Raw genomic sequence first — 27,299 nt, 5'->3', positions numbered from 1 at the left:
TGTTTGGTGGCCTGGTGAGGCCACATAGATCCGTTTATTTTATTATTAAACACATTTTTGATCCACAGATGGTAGAATGTGGTTACAATACAAGCCAAGCTCATGTCTAGTTTTTCAAAGCATTGGTGTTAGAGGACTAATATGTGGCGACCTGATACACACAGTATATACACGTTTAAGAGTGAGGTGTGAGAAACACTACTTAGTACACTTGAATTTAACAGAGCACTATTGTCTCACGAGCTAAAGCATTTGAAATGAAACGATAAGTGCAAGAATGGCTTTCCTTGCTTTGCCTTCTCTCCATCATCAGACTGGTGAAACTAACATGGTGGACGCCAGGCCCCATCTCTTTCTCATCAGGACAGACAAAGGAGAAAAACAAAGAAAAAGGGAGCCTTGATGGACTGTGGACACGAGACCTAAGCATCTCTGGTTCCTAACGCAAGCACATTACAAGCACCTGGGGACTGGCTTCCAGTCTCCAGTCTTAAAGCTGCTCAAGGAGAAAGTTCCTGCACATACAACAGAAAAAAAATAACAGAGATTTACAAGTAAGGACTAATGTCCTCTGGATATCCCACGTTCTAGCTATTGATACAACCCCCTCCCCAACATGGGCACCGGATCATCTCCCCCCTCCCCTATCCGTTTCTCCTGCATCCTCCACCATATTTTTCCTCTTTCAAGCCATTGGTTAGTCAGCATTGTTCTGGGTGCGGTTTAATGTCCATATCTTCAGTCAGGTTTCCTGGATCCCTGTGTGTGTGTGTGTGTGTGTGTGTGTGTGTGTGTGTGCGTGCGTACATGTGTGTGTGAGTGCATGTGTCTGAGATAGAGATGGAGAGAGATCATCCTGTAGTTATGCTGCAGCAGGGACCGTCGGCGCTTCACCAAATATATCCTCCGTCGTCCACCTCCCCCACCTCTCCCTCATCCTCATCGGCCTCCTCCGTGTTCTCCTCTGTCTCCTTCTCTTCCTCATCCTCCCATCCAACGCCACTGCCAAAATCACCTGAATAGGCCACTTCTTCATCTGGAAGAGAAAGGAAATGAGAATTACTCATGGTGCCTGTCTAGTATTGCATTGCATTCTGGTCCAATGTTTACTCTGTGTACTTTTTGACGATGAAAAGCCAATTGTAATGTAATGAGAAATGTTGAAATGAATTCAAAAACGTTGACCGAAATAGCAAAGAAAGGGCATGTGTTTGACTTTGTCTGGAGTTAATGGCCATTTCTAAGCCTTGCCAGGGGAGCCATTCTTATCAGGCGCGGGTTCAGTCCAACCAGCCTCCATTTATCTTAAAAGGCTATTCTCACAGCGACAAGCAGTCTTTTAGAATGCAAATGATCCCCCTGACACATGAATGTGCCACTGGCCCATTCAGTGAGCGATGCTGTTGTATGGTATTACATAAGGGACGCTTTGTACAAAGTGTATGTGTATGCGCGGGGGTGGGACGGGGGGGTTCTGATGTGAGGTGTGTATAGGTATCTCTTCCCCGTTCGTGTGTGCATGTGTACTGATGTCTTTACAGAGAGTGTGTTCAAGATTAGATTATGGCAGTCTCACCACAGTCAGGCTTTCCACGGATTCTAGAGCTCGCTAGCTCACCGCCATTCTGGTCGACACACCAGCACTCTCCTCTGTCGCACTGTAACTTCCTGTAGAATCCATCCTCATCACAGCTGGGAATGAACAGACCTAATAAACACACATACAATGTTACATTGCATAATGCAGAATGCATACATTATATGTGTATCCAACTGTATAATACTTACTGGCATAATGTGGAGCTGTGCCTCAGTGAACTATTTCGAAATGTTTCTAAAGTATGTATGAAATGTATGTAGTTAAAATGTATGCATGCAGCATGTGTTGCCTTCAATTTCAGATTCCATGCATACAAATCAATTTGTTAAGGCTAGTTGTAAATAAATGTAGTCAGCACAAAACAAGAAACATAGGGTTGGTGATTATTATGGGACAAGGAAGGACACAGGCGCCTTAAATCACTTCTACTTATTAATAAGCTAAGCAAGATTCACTGCACTTTAACTTTTATAAAACGACAATAAAGCTTTGTCCATAGCGGGGCATAGAAAACGTTTGGTACCCCACGTTATGCGCATTTGAACCATTTCTCCCACTCTCAAACAACACCTTTTATTTCTTACGCTGAGAAGTAAAGGATAACTTGATAACTTGTCAACTGTCAACTCGGCAGAAATCTTCCCTCGGTATGCCTGCGCCTTGTCCATTAATTGGATATAGCGGGACAAGTTATCCCTTACTTCTCAGCATGAGAAACACTAGGTGTTGCGTGAGAGTGTGGGAAATGGTTGAAATGCGCGAGTCTTTCGCCGCGAGACTCTGTTTCAGGAGTTGATATATTTTTAAACTGAATATTCGAAAACGTTATCAGGGAAAGAATGACAACGCTGAAGGACATTGATGTTGCCAGGAGACAGGGTTTCAAGGGAAACGCTCAGCAGGCCGGCAGTGTTTATCTACGGTCAGCTCAGCCCTGATTCTGTCCTGTGTCCTTGGAGAGTCCTAATTCAGAACCCTACCACCCTGCCAAGTCTGCAACACACAAGCACGCACACACATACACACACACATACGCACACACACATTCTGGCGGCTGTCCTTCGTTTCCGTCTGTCAGTATCAAGTTATAATCCACAAGTCTGATCAAGGATTATCCTGGCCTGCCTCTTGTTATCTGTTTGAAGAGGCTCTTCTAAGTAATGGAATTGAATATAGACACACGTAGCATTATACGTACCAAACTTTCTCTTGCCTCCCTCTTGTACTTGGATCCTCTCAAGCTCAGACAGACAGGGGGGCTCTGAGGACGAAAGGAACACAACAGTCAGCACTAAAACGTTGTGTACCCCTTGAACCAACCCTTGGATATTTCAGAATAAAAGATGGCTAAATGATAGACAGACAGCGAAAAAAGTGGGGCAATGGGGCATATCAAAACTTGAAATACCCAAAAATCTAAAAGGAGATAAGTAATATAAAAAGTTGCCTCATCGGAGGCTTAATTCCAAACTAAGTGTCCACTGATTTCACAATATTACTTAAGCTGCTTGTCCTCTCCCAATCCAGGTCATAGATTCTGCTAGGCTTGCTGGCTGACGGCTGCAATCTTGGAGAGCTTGAGGGAGGACCAGGCTATAAACAAGCGCCAGTGATGTTGTAAGCGCTTGGCGGCAGCCACTCCCCTCGATCACAGTGGAGCCACAAAATGAGGGACAGACAAAGTGTGACGGACTCGGGGAGGCCTCAGAGGTGGCTGAGCTAAGGGGGGTGGACGGGGGACGGGGGGGGGGGGGTGGATGGGTGGAAGGGGGGGTGGACGGTGGGGGTCTAAGTGTCTGGTCACAAGGTCATAAACTGCAGAAAACAAATAGGGGTTATTTTTCTCCCGCTCTGCTTCCCTACTGCTATATAACCCTCACTCTGTCTCCCTCTCTCTCCCTCTCTGACAAATACTCACAGTTTTTACCCCAGGCGCATGTGGCGTAAACTGTGCTCCATCACAGGCTACAGACGGAGAAGTAGCAGTGATGCCCAGCCTGTTGCCTCTCTTCCCGATTGTGTAACAAAAGACACCTTGGACCCCCTTAAATTGGCATACTGCCCCTGTGACACAATAGATCTTACGAAGAAGCCATCGCCCATCAGTGCACACCGCCCTCTCCCACCTGGATAAGCGAAGCTCGTTCCCAAGCTTGCTGATGACATTACCATCCTGGGTCTCATCTCCAAACACGAGACCGCCTACAGAGGAGGCTAACGTCTTGGATGCATGGTGACGGGACAACAACCTCCATGCCCCCATTCACATTGTTGGAGCTGAAGTGGATACAGTCTCCTGCTTAAAGTTCCCTGGTGTGTTTTTATCAATGATGACCTTTCCTGGCCCAGGCGATCAGCTGCAAGGGGTAGAAACGGCCCGAAAGCGCCTATACTTCTTGAGGAGACTGATGACGTTTGGCATGTCTGCCAAAACTCACACCAATTTCTACAGGTGCACCGTTGAGAGCTTCTCACCGGCTGCATGCAATATGGCAGCTGCTTTGCTGTGGATTGCGAGGCTCTCCAGAGGGTCTTGAAAACAGAGAAGCGCATCATTCGCTGCCACTTCCCCTGTGTGCAAGGCATCTACCACACACAACGCCTCAGGAAAGCACAGAAACCTCTACAGCCACCCAGGCCATGGATTGTTCTTGCCGCTGTCGCCTGGAAGAAGTTACCGGAACATCCGGGCACGGACTACCAGACTCACTAACAGTTTTTCTCTCCCCAGGCTGTCAGGCTTCTCAATCAGCAACATTAATCTCAGTGACCACATGATCACCTCAATGTATGCTTTAGTCACTTTCCATGTGCATTCACCATATAATGTATAATTGTTCACACAATTTAATATACAAATCCGTACGCATTTCTACTATTTTTGATATGTAATACTATTGTTACTGTCTATATTCCACAGCTTTACTGGTTCTGAAACTGATGCTAGTGTTTCATTGCTATTCTTTGCTATTCTTGCCCTTTTTCTTACTAATTTTAACAATTAAATGTTTACGCCTACTATTTAGCTGTTGCTTGCCATATCCTACAATTATCCTTTTTTCAGAATAACCTTGTGTTAAACTTTGCAATTGACAAATAAAGCACTTTGACTTTGACAGTAGTCTGTGTACTCACTCTCTCTCCAAAAGCAGAGGCACCACTCAGCGGTGGAGACCTTCCCGTCCTTGTAGGAGTCGCAGGAGTTAAAGAACGGCCGGATGCACACCTCGTACTTGTCCAGGTTGATGGCTGACAGCTCGGCCTGGTCCAGGTACAGGTCACTGTTGGTGTCCAGCTTGGAGAACATCCAACCTATGGAGTCCTTACAGCTAGCCACCAGACTCCGGTCCAGGACTGAAGAGACACACACATGCATGGAAGATATCATTTACTGACTCATAGATATTTCACTGGGTAAGGTGCAGGACTATGCTAACTCTCCTGGTACAGTGTAAGACTGTCCATACTAACTCCCCTGGTACAGTTTACGTTTATACTAACTCACATGGCTGGTACAGTGTAAGCCTATACTAACTCACATGGCTGATACACTACAGGTATATACTAACTTACCTGGTACAGTGCAGGGCTATATTAACTCACCTGGTACACAATAGGTCTATACTAACTCACCTGGTTCACTGTAAGTCTATACTAACTCACCTGGTACACTGTAGGTGTATACTAACTCACCTGGTACCCAATAGGTTTTTACTAACTCACCTGGTACAGTGCATGTGTATGCTAACTCTCCTGGTACAGTGCAAGTCTATACTAACACACCTGGTACAGTGCAGATCTATACTAACTCTCACCTGATGTGCTGGCTGCCGCTGCTGTGGTGCTGGCCCCTGTCTTGGTGTTGTTGTTTTGCTTGGCGTTGCCCTGCAGTAGCTGGAACCAGTCCCTCAGCCGGTCCCCCAGATCAGCCAGGTCCTGTCCAGTACAGCTCTCAACTGAGGGAGGGAGCGACAAGGGAAGAGGAATTGCAACACTGTACAGACATTGCCCGCGTTTCCCAGATTCGTTAAGAGCTTCTTAGCTTCTTAGCTTCTAAACAAATCTGGGAAACGCGGCCATTGTGTGTGTGCTTGTGTGGATGCGTGCGTGTATGTGTGTTTAACTCACCATGTTTGCTCTCTGTAACCATGGCAGAAGAGGTGGTTGGACAGGGACACAGGCCTGAGCATGTCATGGTCAGCTCCTTCCCTGTCAGACATGCCTGCTGCTCCAGTTTGCACTGGAACACACAAATACACACACATACAAACACACACACACACACACACACAGGGACAATGAGGAAGAGAAGGGAAATGAGTAATGTCCAACATACAGATCAATGGTGACCAAATATACCCTCATTCAGATAACAGCCTTTCCTTGATACAAGCCTAGAATGAATAGGAATAATCAGGTTTTCTTGTTCTACATCTCAACAAGGTCACAAGTCCTCACTTTGAAGACAAAGGATAAATCAATGAACACATGGGAGGGAGTTACTGCAACCCTCTGCTCCTTAATCCCCCCGGGGGACATTTATCACGTCTCTCTGTATTTGTGCATCTCTGGAGACTCTCTCCCCTCCAAACTTCTCCTCTCCAACCATACACTCAGCTGTGCCTGCAGTCTCAAGCAGCAGAGAGCAGCCGTGGATGTGTGCACACCATGTTTTGATGCAAAAATGCCCCCCCGCCAGGTCTCTCTTTGGAAAACTATGAGAAGACAGATGGACTTGGTGTATGTGGGTGTAGGTTTTGAGGTAAGTGTAGCTGGGTGGTGTGTGTATTAGTTGGGTTTACCTGTGAGGCATAGTTGTGGCCATCTGATCCACACACAGGACCAGATGAGGAGATGGGACACGGCTGGCAGGTACCATCAGGAGACCTCAGAGATGGCTGCTTCAGCCTGACAGACAGGGATAAACCACATAAGAAGATAAAAAGGAGGACAAAACACATGAGATGACAAAAAGCTGACAGGTACAAAACACAACATTAATATCTACTCCCATTTTATTGTTGATTATGTCTTACATTGAAAACTGTGCTATGAAAAGAGTCACTTTCCCATATATTCAGTGCCCTCCATTATGTTTGGACAAAGACTTACTGATTTTTGTTTTGTGATTTTTGAGCTTGTAGTGCCCATTGAGCCATAGATGTCTGAGTGGTAGCCCATTCTCAGGTTTTATTAAAGTTTTTTTTTCTAGTGGTGGGCCGTTATCGGCGTTAACGTGCTGCGTTAACATGAGACTCAAATTGGGCGATAAAAGACTAAGGTTGTTTGCACCTTGTGCTATGCGGAATTAGTTTACTGTAGGAGTTCTTCCAGTCTCAAATACCACCTAAACGCAAAGCATCCCTTAACTAATGCGGAAGATGCTGGGCCAAGCACTAATGTAGCGCAGGGGAAGAGTCGTCGTCAAACTACTGTTTGAGTGCAACCGAGGCAAGCACGTCAGCACAGCTCTATCAGCCAAGCTAACTAATCTAATAAACAGGTAATAAACACAAGTATCTTATTAATAAATAAATTCAGAAGTGCATAGAAACATATTTACTGCTCAAGTTCAAGCAAATGCGTCAAATCTCACTGGCCGGTGCTTCATTCTACATTTATTCATTTAGCAACATTTATTCATTTAGCAGACGCGTTTATCCAAAGCGACTTCCAAGAGAGAGCTTCACAAAACTGTATAGGTCACTGATCATAACAACGAGATAGCCCCAAACATTGTGGGTAGCCAAAACATGAAGCATACATTGTGAAAAGCAAATAAGTTCCAATGGGAAGAACTATAAGAGCATTTAGTTAAACAAGTTACAATTAAACAACATGAACCTCAAAAAGTGCAAGAGTGTACCAGTAGAAAAAGCAAGCAACAATAATATAATTCTAAGCAACAAAATTATTTGAACCTTAAAACTAGGAAATTCTAAAGTCAGTCATCTGATTTGATTCCAATTGAGCATGGATATGCAACAATGTACTAAAACTGTCTACTTAATGTGCCTACTTTCATTTACATATAATTGTGCCCCTGTACACAATCATGCTGGAGTCCAGGAAGTGGAGTCCATAAAGACATGGTTCGAAAAGGTCTGTTTGGCCTGCACAGAGCTCTGACCTCAACCCCATTGAACATCTTCAGGATGAATTGGAATGCCAATTTCAAGCCAGGCCTTCCCATTCAACACCAGTGCTTGACTTCTCAAATGCTCTTTTGGCTGAATGGGCACCAATTCTGAGAGACACATTCCAAAATCGTGTGTACAGCCTTCTCAGAAGAGAGGCAGCTGTTATAGCTGCAAATGGGGGGGCAACTCCATATTAGCAACTTTGATTTGGGAATGGAATGTCCAACAAGCTCATATAGTGATTGTCAGGTGTCCATATACTTTTGGCCATATTGTGCATAAAAGGTCTTTCTACATGTTCAAAACAAAATTACTGAAAATACTCTTTAATGAAATCAGATTGTGGATTGTTTAATTACAAATCTAAAACTGTGGAGTACAAAGAAGTACATTTATTTGTCCCAAACACTATGGAGGGCACTGACAAATGTATCCACATGCATCTTATATTTCACAATTTATTAAATGGTTTTAAAACTATACATGCTACATTATAAGGACATTTAATGGTAGCCTTCCCATACAAGTTAAATACCACAAGAATAGACAGAATTCTCCATGTGCAGATTTATAAGCAATACATGTAAATATGACGTACATTTATTTTATTTATAAGAAATGTATTATCAGATGGGAATTACTTTACAATTTAATGTCTCAAAACAATACTAAAGGTCTTTTTTGCTGGTAGTCCACAGTAGCGATGTGTTCTGATGGTTGTTTAGTGTAGACTCACGAACATAGCCAGAGGGTTGTCCTCTGGCACTTTACAGTATCATATCTAGCAGAGGCTATTTACAGAGTGCACGCGTGCACTGGGGACATTCTGTGAAAAACTGCTGCTGGAGCTTTTTAATAGTCTCGTCTCAGAAGTGCATCATTCAACATTAGACACTAACGGCCCATACAATAATGGGGAGAACCGGCCTTCTATCACCAAAGCCTCAACTGCATAGAGGACTTATGGAAGCTATACATTCTCTATATAATGTGCAGTTTTGAGGTTACTTTGCCCATGATGATGTACCAGCATGGATGTGTGTGTGTTTCCACCTGTCAGCGAGTGAGTACTATGAGTGTATTTGGGGCTACCATCTACACTAGGCTACACAAACCATACACTCACCTGTGCTCCAGCTTCTTGCGGTTGACACACACAGCTCTCTGGTAGCCCTGGGCGATGCACACCTTGTGCCGGCTGCATTTAACCTTCTGGCATGGGTCCTTGGTGGTGTCTACATCTGAGATGAGAGATGGAGGGAGAGAAGAAACACAAAGAAGACAATGGGTTTATCTCTTTCTTCTATTCTTTTTCTTACCCTCACCAGCCCACATAACACACAAGACATCTCTCTTTCTTTCTTTCTCTCTCTTGCTCTCTCTCTCTCTCTCTCTCTCTCTCTCTCTCTCTCTCTCTCTCTGTCTCCCTCTCCCTCTCTCTCTCTCTCTCTCTCTCTCTCTCTCTCTCTCTCCTGTACATCTTAATAGGAGTGATTCACCAGGGTCCGGAGTGTTGCAATCAGCAGTGCTATAGGCTAAAGTCTGCACAGCTACTCTGGCCCACCTCATCCATCACGCACACCTCTGCAGACGGCTAATGACTAAACCGCGTGTCAGCCCCACACACACACTCATATGTCACCGCTGTCTTTTCCCAGTGAGCACTCCTCCTCCTCCACCCCCCCACCCAGCCCTGAAGCGCCTCACCATCCGACCCCCTCCCCCACGGTATGCCATCCATCAGCACGGCACACTAGACCACTGTGTATTTACAGACCACCAGTGGGCTTTACCAGAGAGATCAACTAAATAAGACCAACCGAGCTCATCGTCCCTTTCTCTACGCTTTACAGACACCATGGCAGCACACGTTGCGATATTCAGATACAGACGTACCGTTGTTTATCCTCTCGTGCCATATCTCCTTTTGAAGAACAAGGCCCAACCGGGTAAGGCTGAGGGCCACGCTGGCTTACTGGGACAAACTGCTATTTTCAAGAAGCACAAATCCAAACAATGCAGTCCTTGTGTGCCATGTTCCACCATTAGTATGAGACAGAGGTAGTGGTGGCGTGTGTGTTTCTGCCTGTCACTGACTGGGCTTTTTTTTTTACTTTGCCAACCTCCAAGACTCTCGTGGCAGGGATTCTCTGAGGCCCTCACGACTTTCACCCGTAATCTGACGTCCTCCCTACACTCTTGATAAATGTTCCTCCTTCGCTCGGCTCTAGGCTTGGCATGCTCGATGGTTTGACACCCAGCTAATTCACACTAATGCATCAGCAGAATCAGGAAGGGTGAGAAGCTAGCTGCCAATTTACGTACGAGGATGCCATTTTACAGACAGACAGGAGAGAGAGAAAAAGCCCGAAAGGATAGAAGAGAAATAGGGACAAACAGAGAGACAGAATAATAAGAAAAACACAAAAGAAAGAAAAAAAAGAAAGCAATTTTGAAAAAGAGAAACTGAGTGAAATTCAATGTGTTTATTTGCCCTTCCAGCTGTACCGTTGATGGCAAAACCCTTATGTTGTGCCTCCCCCTGAAGATTATGCTGTAATACTTAATCAAAAGAAAATGAAAAAAAGTAATACGAACTGAAAGGACTTAATCCTCTACGCACATAGGGACATTTGAGAATAAATATCTCAAGTAGAAGCCACAATGCTGGCGTAGGTTTGTCCTGTGTGTAATAAAAACATATGGTAGCTGCTTGAGCTCCATGTTAACTTAACAGGCTTCCACGGATTAAGGCAGAGTCTACGATGATGACGTTCCCATGGCAACAGGCTCTCAGTGGTATAGGGATGGTTTCTGGCGGTGGTTTGCAGCTTAATATGCAATTTTCCAGAGAACCCCTTCCGTCTCTGTCCCCCTGTCCTCGCATGTTTCTTTTTTATCTCAAGCTTCCTTCTTCTTTTCTATGACTCCATTGATACAGCCAACCCTTTATCTCTCTGATTCATGTCCTTTTCTCTACGTTTCCCTTCATTGCCCACACATGAGCATCCTCTGCAACGGTTCTCTCCTTCTCTTTCGCTCACCTTCTCGATCCAGCGGTACCTCCCATGTCCTTCCCTCCCTTCATCTCCACCGATGCATCCCAGACTAAGTTCGGTAGGGGGTGTGTAGTACAATCGGAGTAGCCATTAAAGCTGTGATAAACCTGACTAATTGCCCTCCCTGTGTTCTGATGTGGCCCGATCCAGATTAGCATGCTGCTAATCCTGTCAGATTGATCCATGTGGGAGATTTGTGAGCTCAGCCCAGAGCCCCATCATCCTCCCTCACATCCCCTGTTTACAAACTCACAAGCCTCTGATATCATCACAGTTATCTCCCTGTAGCGGCAGGGTTCTCTGAAACCAGGGTGCGATCTCAGTGTATACTGTTGGCTGTATAACTGCAAACCTAGTGTTACACACGCTCACTCTCGCTCGCTTGCACATACACACCCGCACACAGTACGGCAGGCTATCAATACCCTGCAGCAAGGGTATTAAACTCTGGACTGGAGAGTGCAGTTTCAGCTTGTTTTCATATCTCATTAGAGGGGAGCATTGATTAAGGGCCAATGATTTGCAAGCACACAAAGTCTGCTGACCAGACCTTCTGGTTCAAACCAGATGTTGATGAATTAAAGGTGAGCTGGTTGCTATAGATTTGGTGAAGGTCTAACCTGACTCACGGGAAAGTCGCTGAGAGAACACGTCCCATCTTGATGTTCATAATGAGACGTGGCCCTGAACCACAGCTGTGTTTCTCCACCATTGGACAACACTGATGCCGATCATCCAATCAGGGTGTTGCGCTAGCCGATTGTGTGACTAAGCAGCTGTGAAATTGCCAACGTGCAAATAACCCTGACCTTCCTCCGGCACTGCGGGGAGGGGGGGGGTTGGGGGAGGTTGACAAAATGTTAGAGTCAGAGTTTGCATCAGCGAGAAGTCCTTCACGGGGAGGTTTCTTTGTGGTTGGCTCTCCAAAGTAAATCTGGGTGGCTAACGAGGCCTGTAGGGGATGAATGAGACTGATCTGTCGGCCAGGCTCTACGGTGAAGACATCACACTGATTTAGTGATGTCTGCGGAGGGACACATCGGCCATTCTCTCTTTTTTCTCCCTTCCCTTCTTTCTCTGCGCCATTAAACCAGTCATAGATGCAAGAAGATCAATGTGGAGGCACAGTGCAGAGGGGGAGGGGGTAAATTGGAGGTGGAGACAGGTTGAGGGATAGAGAGAAGCGGGGGGTTGTAGTGGTGAGGGGGGAGGGGGGATCGATGCTATGGAAACAAGATGATCTCCTAGTCCAGTGATAGAGCTGGTTCGGTGCAACTGCACATTGCCAGCTGAGTAACAGCAGAGTCCAGTGTGTGTGTGTGTGTGTGTGTGTGTGTGTGTGTGTGTGTGTGTGTGTGTGTGTGTGTGTGTGTGTGTGTGCGTGTGTGATTAAGGGAGACTGTAAAACTAAATGTAAGTGAAGTGTCTGTAGTCCACTCTCAGTCCTAACCTATGCCTTTCAACATTGTTAAGTGGATTCCGATCTAGCAGGGACAAAGCCAATGTCAGTCACCTTAGGCTACACTGAGCCATTAGCGTGTTGCCCTCTCTCTCGTACTCCATATCCCCCCTCTCATTCTACCTCTCTCCCTCTCTTTCTCCCTCCCTCCCTCCCTCCCTCCCTCCCTCCCTCCCTCCCTCCCTCCCTCCCTCCCTCCCTCCCTCCCTCCCTCCCTCCCTCCCTCCCTCCCTCCCTCCCTCCCTCCCTCCCTCCCTCCCTCCCCCCTCACCTCTCTCCCACTCTCCCACCCTTCCACTTTCTCTGTCTCTTTCTCTTTTTTTTATCTTGATGTCCCTTCACTCTAAGTCATAATTAGCCCTTCATTAAGCCCTGATAGTACTGCACTAATGGACTCCCCTATTCCTCCAACTTCCTTTGAGCTGCGAATCACCACACAATGAACAAGACTTCCTGCCATGACTTCATCTGCCTGTGGCTCCGTTAAACACTGAGTCACTGCCTGGGCCACGGTCATAGTCTGTGTAGGATACTGTAGCTCCAACCCAAAGACATTTGGGGGTGGGGGCTCATGCTGTGGCTGGGGGGTTGGTCAGCCCAAAGGAGGCAGGCCGGAGGTCAAGCAGCTCTGCTGCTAATCTAACAACGACAGATCTTTTCATCATCAGTCCAACGCATCTGTGGACAGAAGCTGACTCCCCAAAACAAATGGGGAGGGTGATTCAGGTATCCCTTAAACTAAACAGTGGTGTTGTCTACGCGGCATGTGAGCATTTTCCTTTGTAGAGGAAGATTCTAGATATTAGTCTGTGAACTGGCTCTCATAGTGTCAGTGGAGAGCCCTTAACAAAGACATCAAGCGGCATTCAAATTGATTATAAGTACAGTGCTTGCCTCTGTTCTCTGGTTAATGTGACAAAATACAGAACAAAAGCGTGAGCGTTAATCCAGTTACTTAGCACTTACTTTCATTTGAGCCTTGATTCTCATCCCAGGTACGGACATAATCATCCTACAAAGACAGAAACAAAGAGATTAATGTGGTCATTCGTTCATTACCGTGTTCCTGTCTAGGTTGTGTAGGGTTACGAAGTAAATTTAATACTCAGCCTAGATTCCTGCTAAAATATTAAAAACTTAATCCAACATTTTCTGTGTTTACAGTTTGTTTTCTACACTTTTGGATTGGATTGGAATTCAATGGATCCATTTGAAATTCCTTATAAACATTTTATATCACATGCATTCATGATTAATGGAGTAAGTGAATTACTGTGAAGTCATATAGGATTCAAAAGGCTTTTTGGGGATGGTATAACTGTGCCCTCCTGTACCTCCACACATAGTGGTTGTGGAACATATGGAAGGAGTGGGAGCGATGTTTTAAGTGCCTGTCACTTCTCCCTCTCCCTAAATATGACCATAATCACCTTCATTAAAATGGACAAGATGAGAGAGAGAGAGAGAGAGAGAGAGAGAGAGAGAGAGAGAGAGAGAGAGAGAGAGAGAGAGAGAGAGAGAGAGAGAGAGAGAGAGAGAGAGAAGATTCTGAAGGGGACAGTATAGTAAGATCGACTGACCTCTACTTCCTGGTGAAACGACAGGCAAAAGGAGGGAAAGAGAAAAATACGTTGTTAGAGGAGAGGAGGAAGATAACAGACCAGCATATTTTAACGTGCATTCATTAACATTGACTGGTCCTTGCAAGAAGGTTTTCGGATGACTTCTTCAGATGACTGATTCAGCCAATGTACTTCCCGACTTCTCAAGTAAATAAAATGAAATATGCACAAAACAGAAGTTCCAAACAGCAGTACATTTGTGCTGTAGTTACCTTCTCAGTGGGATTTCATGAACAAAAATGCAGGACAGTCAGGTTACTCTTCCCAAAATAATAAAAATGTGACATATCACAGAATTTACTATCCACCTCCTCAACTCAGTAAGATATACAGTACATCACTGTAAATATTTATTGCGTAGGAAAGCTGTGTCAAAGAATTCTCAGGAAAGCAATAAAATGTGACACAAGAAATAAGCGTCCCTCATAAAGGCAGACACTGGGGTCCCCTCTCTGTTTTTCAACTTCCAGGCCATTTTAATAGAGGTAAATGTTTACATCATCAAGGGCTCAGCGTGGCCATTTAAACTCGCTTTGCCTCAGTGCAGCTCTGCACAAATCACCATGGACAAATTTCCACAAACCCCTTTTTTCTTCTTTTCCCTGTCTCTCTTCCCTTTCTCCCCCCTTCCATTTCTCATCGCCCCCCCCCCCTCCCATTCTCTCTCTCACCCCACTTTCAGTTACAGCCTCTCTCTCTTCTAGGCCAAAGCACTTACAGTAAACAGGACGGTGTCTATGACAGGGAGGGGCAGGAGTTTAAATCAAACGCTCTCCAGTTTGGCTGCATGAGTTACGGTCTTTAATGTAGTTTAACCTTGTCGAACCTGATGGAGTCACACATTAGCAGGCCAAGAACTCAGAGTTTATGACCAGGCCATTCATCTGACACCTCTCATGTCCACTTATTGATGCTGCGGCTCCTGAATTATTTAGCAGGTTATCTGTATTTGTGTTCCTGCCAAGACCATTGGGGAAGGTGTCCTACTGCTGTGCCTGGAGTTGAAATTTATTGCTTTATGGAGGAAAGGTCAGAGGAAATGCATTTAGGAAGACATGTTCTTTTCTGGGTGTGCATGGAAATTTACTTTGGGGCCACGGGAGGATATGGGTAAATTTTCTGCAATGAGCTATAAGAGTGGATGTGTCAATGTACAGCTTGTATAGTGTTCGCCATCTTGGTACTGGCATCCATATTTTATGTACATGGTATTCACTTCTTTTAAAACCAGTTCTGAAGCACATTCAAGGCCATGCTTAGCAATTATGAAGAAATTGATAGCTTGGTTGCAAAAATTGCTGTAGCGCTTCCAGACACATTGGGATTTACGATGTTCCAGATGTTATCAATTCAACTTCAGTCAGAAACTCGGAACAAGATTTCGCCAGGTCAACACCCACCGCATTTTAAAATTAGGTTTTTGCTTGGAAGGAACTGTCACCTTGTCATGGGAGTTGATGTGTTTGTGTGAGCATGTGTGTGTGTGGGGAGGAGTGGAGAGAACGAATGTGCGTGTTTGCATTTGTGTTTTTGTGTGCTTGTGCTTGACAGGTGTTCCTCCGTCCATGTCAGCTGTCACATGCACTCAACAATCTGTTTGATTGGAGCCTACTGTGCGGTCCTGCTAGTGGCGGTGTAGATCACGGAGTGCGAAAGTATGGAATTCTAAGAATACACAGGAATGACTGAAGTGACATCCCGCCATGTTAGATACCTTTATCTTAAGGGCCTGCTGTAGAGAGGATTATCCATAGACAAGACTTGGACAACCAAAACGTAGTTCAGGAGAGAAGGGGCTGAAGAGGTCTGTCCTTAAACCACTGATCAGTTAACAACAATTAAAGATAATTATGACTTTATTACTTTTATACTGTTTGAAATGTTCTGAATATAATAAACAATGTTTGATCTATACCTTGCAATATTAAGCTCATGAGCACATAACTCTTGGTTATGTCTAGGATAGAAATATGCCTATCTATTAATTATGTTTCTTCTATCATTAATAACTGTCATGATGCTGTTTTCTTATGCCTGCATAGCCATAAGTTAGTTTTTTGTAAGATGTGACTAGGAAAGGCCTTGTCGTGAACTTGTTTGAACTATTCCTTTCATTGACTTGGTACTTTCAGAGCAATTGGGTATTATCTAATACATCTTCAGGGTTTTATACAACAGCAATATCTTTCAAGCAAGCTCAACTAAAAAAGCATCCACTGCAACATAACTTGAGCAAGCTAGTGCAACAGCTTTTAGTCTGAAAACCTCTTCTCATTGAGGTGAGAATGGAGTGAGCATTTAGTAAGCTATTGCATCCTGGAAGCAGAAAAAGCTGGAAAATAAACTGTTTTTACCCCTTGCAGAGTTTACTCAGCTAGCCCCTGCTGTTGCTCACTGACTGCAGAGACCTCTCTCATTCTGTCTGGCATCCAACAGCTCCAAGAAATGGCTTCAGACCATGTAATATATGTATTTCTTTTCAACCTCTCACTCCTTCACTCTCCCGTGTTTTCTGTCAGTCTTACTCCCCCAACCTTTTCCGTTCCTTCTTTCTCTCCCTCTCTTTCTCTCTCTCTGTGTCTCTCTCTCTCTCTCTCTCTCTTTTTCGGTCTCCACTTCACTTTTCTTCAACTCCTGTCTTTTTAAAATTTTTACATCCTTTCCATCCCTCTTTTTTTGCCTCTTTTTTAATCTCCACCTCACATCCCCTTCCTCTGCCCACCACTGTTTCCTCTCACTCTCCCTCCATCTCGTTCACTTTTACTGAGCCAGCACAGTATTCCGCGGAACTCTCCCTTTGATTATGGATCCAATCAGTCATGCTGGAGGACAAACATGAGCAACCCCAGAGGATCGTTCTACACACTGTTCTTCTTTATCTCCGTCATGTTTTCTCCAGCTCGCTGCTACTCTGGGCTTAGAGGCATGAAGGCACGGGGGGGCTGCTAATTGAAGTACGCATGTAACTGGCCGGGAGCGGTGCACAGTGGGCGTGTAGAGGCAGATCAAACACACACTAGGCAGCACCGGACTGACCTGCTCCTCTGGATGGAGCCTGGGGTGTGTGTATGGGGATGTGTGTGCGGGGGGGAGGGGGGGGGGGCTGACTCACAGAGAGATGAAGATGGATTGAGGAAACAGTGGGAAAGGAATAGAGATGGAGAGAGGCCTTAAAAGTCAGGGAGGGAGGCCTTTAATCACACAATAAAAACAGTCCTCTATTCTCCCTATGGATGAAGTGCGTTCTGTGTGTTCACACAGAAAAAAACACGTCATGCCTGGCTCAATATTAATCTGATTTGCTTCCCCCTAGACAGCCTCTCTATTCAGCGCTTTGCTCAGCTTTATTGACATAGGCCCCTGAGCACTAACATGTCACACAATCTACAATCAATTACACTGGGAATACTGCAACGGCACCGGCCAGACACAAAGATTAATATGGGGCTTGGATGAAAACTTAAACACTTTCAGGACCTTAACAACTCAATTGCTTGCTCTGTTCCTTTTTCAATATTCCCATGGTAGGCAGAGCGAATTGAGGAAAACTCACTCAGTTTTGAATTATGTCCATCATTCACGGATTTATTTTGAAATAATGTAAAATCAGCTCCATTGGATTCTAATGCAAATGGAAAAATGTGTTTTCTTCAGAAGTAAACACCCATGTTTGACACTTTTCTCTTTAAGGGAAAGCACAGGTATATGCAGACATGATACTGGCAAGATTCAGATTCAAGACAATGTTGCCTGGATTGTCTCTGCGGGAGACACCTTAAAGCAGTGGTAAAGCATGCAGGCAGGTAACCAGGGTAACAGTTCATTATTTATCTAGTCCTAATTGCGCTTTCCTTTCATCTGTGTTTCAGCTGCCAACACTGACAACGCAATACCACACAAGCAAGCACGCACAAGCACTCACACACATGGCTGTGTCTCTCACGGTCTCATTATTCTACAGAAAAACTCAACTTCTCCACGATTGTGTCTTTAAAACACATGCAGAGAGTAAGAGAGGAGAATGGTCTGGCGAATCACAGTGGCTCCACGTTCTTTTGTACTTTGTAGCTTCTCACCGATGAGCCACAAAAACCTCCAATCTTGCATTTAACAGAATGTGCTGTCATGCAGAACTGGACAGTTACAGGTAGACCCATATAATATCCATCCATTCAGCTTCCTATGGAAAACACAAATTAGAACACAGCTGATCTTCCTGGTCTCCCCAGCTGTATGTACAGCATCTGTTCTCAAATCTCTATTCCTGCACAGTGTATTGAAGCTGGCGTAATGCGATGGTAAATAACCACCAGACTACGACGAAAGGCTCGATCTCTACTCACATACACCCCTGCTTGTGTTCTGACAACCAGCCAAGACACCCCAACAGACACCCCCTTCCCAACACAGCCCCACTGGTCAGACCTCATTCAGACGTAGTATCTATTGTGGCCCCTGGTCTCCCGTTCAGCACAAATAGGCTCCTGTGAAAAATCGAATCCCCTGCAGGCTTACCAAGGCACTGGGCCAGAGTAAGATAGAAGCCAACATGCACATAAGAGACCACAGTAGACAGAGTAACTGTGGTATTGACAAAACATTGTCAATCTGTCAACTTTCAATATGGCACCTTCCATTAACCTTGTTATTGGGACTTTACAATTATCAGTGTGAAGCGTACGATGAACACAATAGTGGGACTGTGCATAGTGCAGTCAGAGGGCAAAGTCTGTTGGCGGTGGGATAGCCAGGGCAAGGGCATTTTCTGGTGATAATCATTGTCTGGCATCACCGAATATGTCGGAATAGGATTGGGTTTAATGGAATATTTGGCTGCGCTGTCACAAACGCCATTATCCATAATTATGTTCCATATGCTGCTCCACAAGTGATGACAGAGAGGGGGGCGAGGTAGGGTCCACCCATACTGACTTACAACTCAAATCCTATTGGACCGAAGCCATGCTGAGAAGCACACCAGGCCTGGGTCCAAGAAATATATGAAGAGGAGCAGAGACTCCAAGTGATTCAGTTCTGTGCTGGCTATGCTATTGGGACTGCTTTACACATTCCTCGTCTCCGGGACAGCAGGGCCGTGAACATACTGTATGTACAATACAGTGTATCGCTGAGAGACATCTTCGATGTTGCCATCAAACGTTCAATTCCTCATGTTCCCCTAAAATCCTTCATTCAGATAGTCACCTAGCACCTGTACACCCCATCCATTTTGTCCTCTGTTGTTCTGCACTTCCAATCTGCTAGTGTTGACCGTGGGAGCTGAGGAGAAGCATGTGTGAAGGTACAGAACGCCGTCTGTTCCTTAATGAAAGGAAGTGGTGGAATAACAGCTGTGGGAAGGAACTGAGTGGCACAGCTTTGGTCCACTGGTTTAATAAGCTTCCAGGGAGACAGAAAGACAGGGAAAGAGTGACAGAGAGAGATTGAAAGAGACAGAGACACAGATGGAGAGAACGATGGCGACCAAATAACAATGTACAGATGTGTATGTATGTGTGTGTATTGCATTGTGCACAAACTGTTCAGAGATAACTTTAAAATCATCTTAATACCAGTACGGAATCATCTGTAGTGTTAATCTGGGGTCGTCTATGCGATCAAATAGAAAGGGATGTACCAGTAAAACAAATGCAAATCTGGCCATTATTTTAGTATGTCTTCATGGTCAAAAGCTTACATTAATGAGAAAAGATAAGCAAAAAGAAAACTGCCTTTAGATTTTGGCTTAGGTGAGAGACTAAATCAGAAACGTATCACACATGCCAACCTAATTTTTTTAAATGGCCACCGTCCTTTAGAATTGAGAATTGAGCCACATGGATAGACAGGAGCCTGACCTGTTTACCTTTCTTATCCTGTTCGATTTCAAATACAGTTTCATCCATTTCAGGGTGATTGTAGCAATGAGAGTTCACTGCTTTTGTAATTCAGGATTAGTGCTAATAGGCTACATTTTGACACGTTTGTGTAAATCCTCAGTTGAATAAACAAGGGAAGGTTTTGCTGGATCAACAGTTACTGGTTTAATTTGTGATAATGCAGTGTACATTTTACTTTTACATGGCTCCAAATATACTTTTTACCATTTCTGCATTTTAAAACAGATAACCTTTCTCAGACTACTAGGAATGGTTTATGTCAAGACTTGATTTAACCATTTATTGTAATGGAAATAGGTTTGTTTTTGGCGGGGTGGTTATATCTAAGGGGAATCTCCCTGCCTTGGAGCATAGCTAGCATAGCACACGTACATACAATTACAAGGCAGGGAGAGCAGCCAGACTGCCATGCCAGAACTAGCTCCGCCGATATTAAAGGGATAGATATGCAACCGTTTAATCCAAATTATTCAATGTTGTAGTTATGATGATGTTATTGCCGCACGTAGTCTGGTACCAATACCAACCCTTCCTTGACTCTACCCGCTTAATAATTAGACCTGTGATCTTCTGGTCCACCTATTACGGTATAAGCATAATATTAATGGACTTGCTATATGCACCATTTGTAACTCACAATAGATAAAAGTGTCTGGTAAATGAATAAGTGTAAATATTAATTGTCAGGCCTATGAAACACAACAACACACAACACAGGACCACCAAATGCCTGTCTCAGTTTTACACAGAGGTTGTGATTTTCAAAATCTCTGAGCATCGAGTCCCACTGCCCCGTACTCCAGCCAATCACCATTACTGGCTTTCTGTTGTTCTACAGATCAGGTGCATTAGTGGAATGAAATATCCTGTGCACCTGTCAGGTTCAAATAATTGTAGTTTTTCTATTCATTTGTTGATTGTAACTGTTACATCTCATCACTAATCTTTTTTTTGTGAACACATTGAAATTATACTGTGGAGTTTCATTTTTTCATGTGATATACAGTTCTCCATTGGAAACACCATGAGTGCAATATTTTCATTTGCTTACTCAAGTAAACAATAAATATGAATGTGTTATTTAGGCCCATGCATGTTAGGATGTACAGTGTGTGTACGCATATATACTGTATGTATATATACGTATGTCCATGACAGAGAGAGAAAAAAAGACTTCTTTCAAGCACCTCTGCTTTGATTATTGTTTTCCAGAGTTGCATTAATATTTAACATCAGCTCTCAAATTACTATTTAAGTCAACCTCGTTTTAAGTAATTTAACTGTGTCATGTGCAATTCTTTATTGATGAACTGGATAATTCCAGAAGGAGGCCCATTTAATCTACTTTCCACTTGTGGTTTGTACTCTCTATTTCTATTCAAAGACAAGTTTGAAACATGACAGATTGAAAGGAAATATATGCAGAGTATACTGGTGTAATCCAATTATGAATACAAATGACCACAAAGCCTCAAAAATATATGTATTTTAAGATTCTTCGTCACATGAAACTTGAAGTAAACCAACTAAGATTAAGCCTTAACATTACAATGTATTATTCATTCATGACATCGCCCACACTAAACGACCTTGTACTTGTTGAAAAACAAGCTTTTCTATGAAAATGACACTGACGGTGTCAATTGATCTTTCCTATTTTCCCTTCATCCCAATTCCCGAGGAGCAGAGGGGGTGAAACAGAGTCCTCAAACTCCCTCTGAAACACATTCCATTTCAGGCCCATTTGCGGAGTGCCGTCTGTTGCTACGGCAGCAAGCTGAAATCAAAGCAGTTGCTATTGGCGATCCCCTGGGAGGCTCTGTGATGCTCTCCTCTGATGTTTCCCTTGTCAACATCACCAGAGACACCAGCACTCCAGCGCTTTCACTCACGAACACACATGCGCGAAACCCATGAGCAAGGACACACACCGGCACAAACACACTCCTATGCACACATATCAACCGCTAACTCATCCGGCAGTGCTCTTAGAATGGCAGATAACTTTACAGGTAACACTGCACATTCCATCACTGCTTTAAGCTTAAATTGAGCACAAGGAAACCCATCTGACATCTTAGTAACTCTACTGGAAAGCCCAGTCTACAGCGACAGGGAGACGAGCTCAGCTTGTTTTCTCAGAAATGTTTTGATTTCCACTGAGGAAGGATGAGGGAAGCTTGTGCGGTATTGCACAGATGTGTGTACGAACCTGATCTGTGTACAGTTTGCGAGTGCATGTTTGTGTGCGCATGTGTGTGCGTGTATCAAGATCACTAGGATTCACTTCTTAAAGCTGTTGTTCAGATGTGCAAGGTGTTGTGGGTGAGCCAATTGATAGATACCGATCTGAGAAAATACGGAAGGTGCTCTGGCCAGCAGTCTGAAGCAAGGATCCATCCGTGCTAAAATGAAGCACCAATGTATTCACAATCCAACTCTAATTTATACCTAATCTTTTCATGCCCAAAATGTCATGACTTTATTAAGGAAAGTTCCTCAAGGAAATTCTCCTTACATAATCACAGAGAGAGGCGGACAACTAATCCTGCCCCAGGCAGAGGAAAAATGGGCTGGAAGGGGACCAGCGGGTTTTAGATCCATTCAGCTACTCAAGGAGGATCATTTGATGATTTTAGACCCTTGTCATATGAAGTAAATTACTAACAAATATACAGTATTCAACAGTAGATATGTGGAATTATTGAATCAATGTCACTCACGTTCAGGCTAAAGCCATTTCTCACTTTGTAAATAATGTAGTCTGTCAACTTACTGTAAATGGAAGGGGAAAAGTTGACAATTTCTTCAAAAACATACTTTTGCTGCCTCCAACTGCATTAGATCAATAACACTTTAACAGGATTCCAGTAGAATATAATCCAGAGTACTCTTTTGCAAATCATGCCATGATCGTTGGTAATCATATCACTGAGCTGGAGGCTGGGTTTCACATAACATATTCATGGACACTCAGAAACAGCAATAAACAGCCGTTGGGCTCAAATCAATCCATGCAACTTGGCTCAGACTGAAACTAAATGAATAACACCAGTAATCTATCATCAAATCAAATGCAGTTTAATTGTATATTGCGACCTCATTACAATGGTTTAAATGGAGGAATGTAGATCATAATACATCTGAAAAAGATACGCACAAGCATTATTGGAAATAAGGCTGTCACTAAACCTTTCATATATAGTCATATTGCCTATTATTGCACTGACAATTGTTTAGTTGGTCAGTAGTCTGACATAATGGTGTTTTATTGTTAATTTCCCATATAGAAAGCATCGGAATTAGGATAACCTTTTGTTGCCCTGATTCAATTTACATGTACGTGTTAATTTTCTGGTTACCACTCAATACTTCACTGGACCGTGTCCCTTCATCCCGACCAACAGTCACAGTAAATAATGAATGGATAGGCAACAGAAAACATTTCCCCGCAAACAGAGCCAACGGTACTTCCCAGACAACCCCTATTGGTAAAGAATAATCTCAATCACGGCGGGTTTAAGGTACGATTCTTGTAAGGGCATCCTTTCGCTGTTCACAGCTTACCGCATTACCACGGATCTCTCAATAAACACAGCGGACTTACATCTCTGAAGTGATTCCAGTGCTTGATCTTGCGGCTGTACTGTGAAATGGTGGACAGCCACTGCTCATCTTCCATGAAATTCCCCGTTTTTTCAGGCTCTTTTACACTCTTCGCATCCGCCCGAAAGGTGGACCCCACCAGCATCATCAACGGGACGAAAAGACACCGAATATTCGTCATTCTGACCATGGTAGCGGATAGAAAGAGACGCACTCACTCGCACTGGCTTCTCTCCTGGACGAGAAGAGGAGGATGCTGAGATATGTCACCCGATTGTAGGATGCTCTTTCAACGAGAGAGAGAGAGAGAGAGAGAGAGAGAGAGAGAGAGAGAGAGAGAGAGAGAGAGAGAGAGAGAGAGAGAGAGACCGAGAGGCCGAGAGACCGAGAGACCGAGAGGCCGAGAGACCGAGAGAGAGAGTTATGATTGTTACGCCTGCCCAGTAAGGTAGGCTATTATAGTACATACACCTGCTCAGCACCCGAACCATTCTGAAAATATTTAAATGTTAATTTATTTAATGTGCTACTGTGATTCATTTCATTGCAGATATAAACTAACTCCATCACATTGGTCAATATAAAAACATATTTGTCTTTTCACCAAGTTAATAAAGTCATAAAAGAGTTCATATATAATTTTTTTTTGGGCTACCCAGTTTAACAGCTTTTTGTTTAGCTCTGCCGAACAATGTAGCCTATGTCAGGTTGTTCGATTGTTTTCTATTTAGGTGGTGAACCTTCATGATGATTATACTGTGCATGGAGTAGTGTGAAGTATCCTGAAATCGCAGAGAGCAAAATGTTTGGGGGTCTTTGGGGAATCACAACATCAGTCTCCGCCTATCTCTTATTTCTTCACCCCGTACAGAATAGATACAGCTTTGAGGAAAACAGTGAAAGACGGACAGTAATTGAAATGCTGGATTAACTGATAGCATCTTTATTCCTTCCTGAAAAGACTGTTCTCTCTCTTCCCGAATGTAGAGCGAGGACGCGGAAATCTAATCTCTCAGCCGAAAGCAATCAAGTTTAGAAAGAGAAAATAATTTAGGTGGAAATACACGAACACGCGCACACACAAACATACGCACGCACGCACGAACACACACACAAATACACTGAGCTAAAATGAGTTCATACAGTTTATACAATATATGATTAACAAATAATACTTGTTCAGCCTTTGTTTAGTGATGAACTACTTTCTGCTATTGCTGAAAAATACACAATGGAAATTCTCCTTCTGCACTGGGACTCCATATAGTCTCTTCTTCATAGTGCCATTGGTTCAATGGTCAGAAAGTCTAGTCAGTCAAGAAGGCGGAAAGTGTGGACATACACAGCATTCAGGGAACAGATGTGACGGGAAAAGACTGCAAAGTCACTTCAGGGGCAATGAGGCATGTCCTATGGACATATTGAATGTGACAGCTGAAGATGCTAGGAATTGAGGAACTGAAGAAAACAGAATTGCTGAAAGATGATAGATCATGAATTACCATTTCATTTATAAGTGCCAGCTCGGAACTATTTCTAGAATCCAGTGGACTAGGGGATTCAGCCAACATCCTTTAAACTGATAGAAATAAACACATCTCTAAAAGTCAGTGTCCGTTGGTGACAGTCATGAGATTCTAGTTTCCCTGAGGTAAAAGAAAAACAAATTCTCACGCACAGATCGGCAAAACATACTGGTCTGATCTACCTGCTGAGTGCAGACATGTGAGATCAACGACAGCTCATTAACAAAACATGCTCTGTACATATGGACAAGAGTCTTGCATGCCTGGAGATTTGAGTTAATGCTCGGTAGCCATTTGACATGAATGGTGTCGGGCCTTGGAGCTACTGCTAGATGTATTCACATCATTGATTGCTGACATTTGATTTGTGAGGGAACAACTATGTAAGCCTGTGAGTTTATAGCTTTCTAAATGAAGTACTGGGACTCCTCTTCAGCACTGAGCTGTTGACATGTCAGATGGTAAACCATGTCCTTTGGACAGAGGTTGAAAGCTGACAGTTAATGCATTTAAGCACAGTTAATATTGACCACAAAAAGGCTATTTTATAAGACACCCCAAATAGGAAGCTGAATGACAATGGAATTCTACAACACATTGTGATTAAAGTTTGGAGATCACGATGCAGTATACAATTTTTCCATTTCAAATAAATATGGGTGTGAGTGGCTATCTTCATCGAGATAGTTTCATCGTACCAGTCAGAGCAGTAAACTGTAGAGTTTAGTCAGTTTAAGCTCTTATGGTTAAATCACGTAGCTAAATAATGCATGTGGTGCTAAAAAGAGAAGGAGGGCATCATCGGACAGGTCATATCGTACGAGAGCAACGTCAAGGTAAGGCTGCTTATAAATAATGATCACTGTATTTTTCCCTGACATCATACATATTCTCCTCACCACAGATAGTGGTCTTCTGCCATCTTTCTTTAACATTGCTGTTTTTTTGTCCTTAAGGGTTTTGATTCAGTAGCGAGTACACTGCTTGCTCTCTTCTTTCCCGATCACTGAAAGGGGGGAGGGGAACGTTCCTGTGTTGAGGTAAAGCTCCAGTACATTACATGAGGGAGAGAGTTGAGTGCTTTTACCAAGCTCTCAGCACTTCTGAGAGACTATCGCTGTGTCACATCTTCTCCAAGGGAACTTCTGCAGTTGAGTTCTATACTTTACTTTTTAAAGATGTGATTTACAATGTTATAAACGGATGCCTTCTGTAGCCATGGATCTTGTTATGTTTCTTAACTTTTTGGGAATTCCTATCAGAATGTTTTTAACATTAACATAGACAGCATAGGCTCCAGGCTACTGTTACATGACTCATTGCTGCAACGACACAGCTCATTACAAAATGAGGGTAAATCAGGTATCACTGCACAGACTTTGTGTAGATAAAATACCAAAAGGCCCTTCTCAAGGAACTTCTCAATGAGGTAAACTGTCAAGAAATGTTGACTGACAGAAACAATTCAGAAGTTAATCCTTGTCAATCCTTTAGAATTATAATTTTTTGCCTTGAAGTGTTAATACACAAAAGAATATGCCGCTCGTTTTATGGAGAGTAACATACTGCATGAATAGCTTCATACACAGTTCATCTTATGGCAACTTTTTTTCTCTCACACAAACAAGTTTCTGACTAAGGATTCTTTAGAGCATGGTTGTTTATTATTAATGGGTAAACATTTCCAATGGTCTCTTGAAATGTATCTGATAATACTGTGATATACTGTGTACAGCATATTAATGCAGCACATAATATGACAATGACTGACTTGAGCATTCACTGAAATAACCCCTGTCTATGGTGAAGTGTCCAATTACTCAACATTAAGCCTAAATGCATGTCTATATCTAAAGTTGCTGTGTAAAAGTGTTGGTGCTACGATAAAGAACAGTGCGTCTCAGCAGGATTTGCCAAACATCACAGTTTTCTTATCCCCTTGAGGATGGAGATCTGTTTCTGCCTCCTCCAGCAATAAATCAAAACCTAAATGGAGCACTGTTTCGGCTCCAAACACCAGGCGCAGACACTAAGGCCCAGATAGACACTGCTCTATACCCAGGGCTAGAGCGCCCTCAAATAAAGGCAGGGCTCAAATTACCCAACATACTGAGGGGCTGCATGTAGTCAGAGCAGCTTTGTCAACACCAGACAATTGGTCGTAATGTAGTACACCTATATAGTATCATGCACAGACAAGTCTTCCTCCCCTCAACTAAACAGGCCATTCTTTGCTAACTGCCAGTATTACCTAGATGGTTATCAAGATCAAATAGCCTTCAGAGTAAACAAGGCTAAAGTGGCAATTTGTCATGTTACTGAAATGTTAAAGAGTTCTCAAAACTCCATACTTAACAATGTATTTGCACGTGTATTTATTATTCATG

General features: G+C 43.6%; 1 protein-coding gene across 1 annotated transcript; it reads right to left on the bottom strand.

Moving 5' to 3' along the window:
- spock2 (SPARC (osteonectin), cwcv and kazal like domains proteoglycan 2) lies at positions 1-23,621 on the bottom strand. The gene is made up of 10 exons (XM_067235906.1): positions 23,388-23,621; positions 13,225-13,270; positions 8,867-8,981; positions 6,403-6,508; positions 5,729-5,840; positions 5,416-5,556; positions 4,736-4,954; positions 2,799-2,861; positions 1,577-1,708; positions 1-1,036 (listed from the first exon to the last, which is right to left on the bottom strand). The coding sequence occupies exons 1-10, from the start codon at positions 23,574-23,576 to the stop codon at positions 891-893; spliced, it is 1,269 nt and encodes a 422-aa protein (XP_067092007.1). The 5' UTR covers positions 23,577-23,621; the 3' UTR covers positions 1-890.
- Positions 23,622-27,299: the final 3,678 nt, after the last annotated feature.

The sequence above is a fragment of the Osmerus mordax genome, chromosome 5 (genome assembly GCF_038355195.1).
Source record: "Osmerus mordax isolate fOsmMor3 chromosome 5, fOsmMor3.pri, whole genome shotgun sequence".
NCBI classification, from domain to species: domain Eukaryota; kingdom Metazoa; phylum Chordata; class Actinopteri; order Osmeriformes; family Osmeridae; genus Osmerus; species Osmerus mordax.
This window is presented reverse-complemented; position numbering and strand designations above follow the sequence as displayed.

Bases quoted from the DNA above. Each gene is read 5' to 3' on its own strand.
- spock2 (XM_067235906.1), bottom strand. From the start codon at position 23,576: ATGGTCAGAATGACGAATATTCGGTGTCTTTTCGTCCCGTTGATGATG. The intron at 5,841-6,402 runs GTAAACCCAACT...TGTGTGTTCCAG, and splicing joins GCCACAACTATGCCTCACAG to TGCAAACTGGAGCAGCAGGC. The intron at 4,955-5,415 runs GTGAGAGTTAGT...GTGTCTCTTCAG, and splicing joins AGCGGCAGCCAGCACATCAG to TCCTGGACCGGAGTCTGGTG.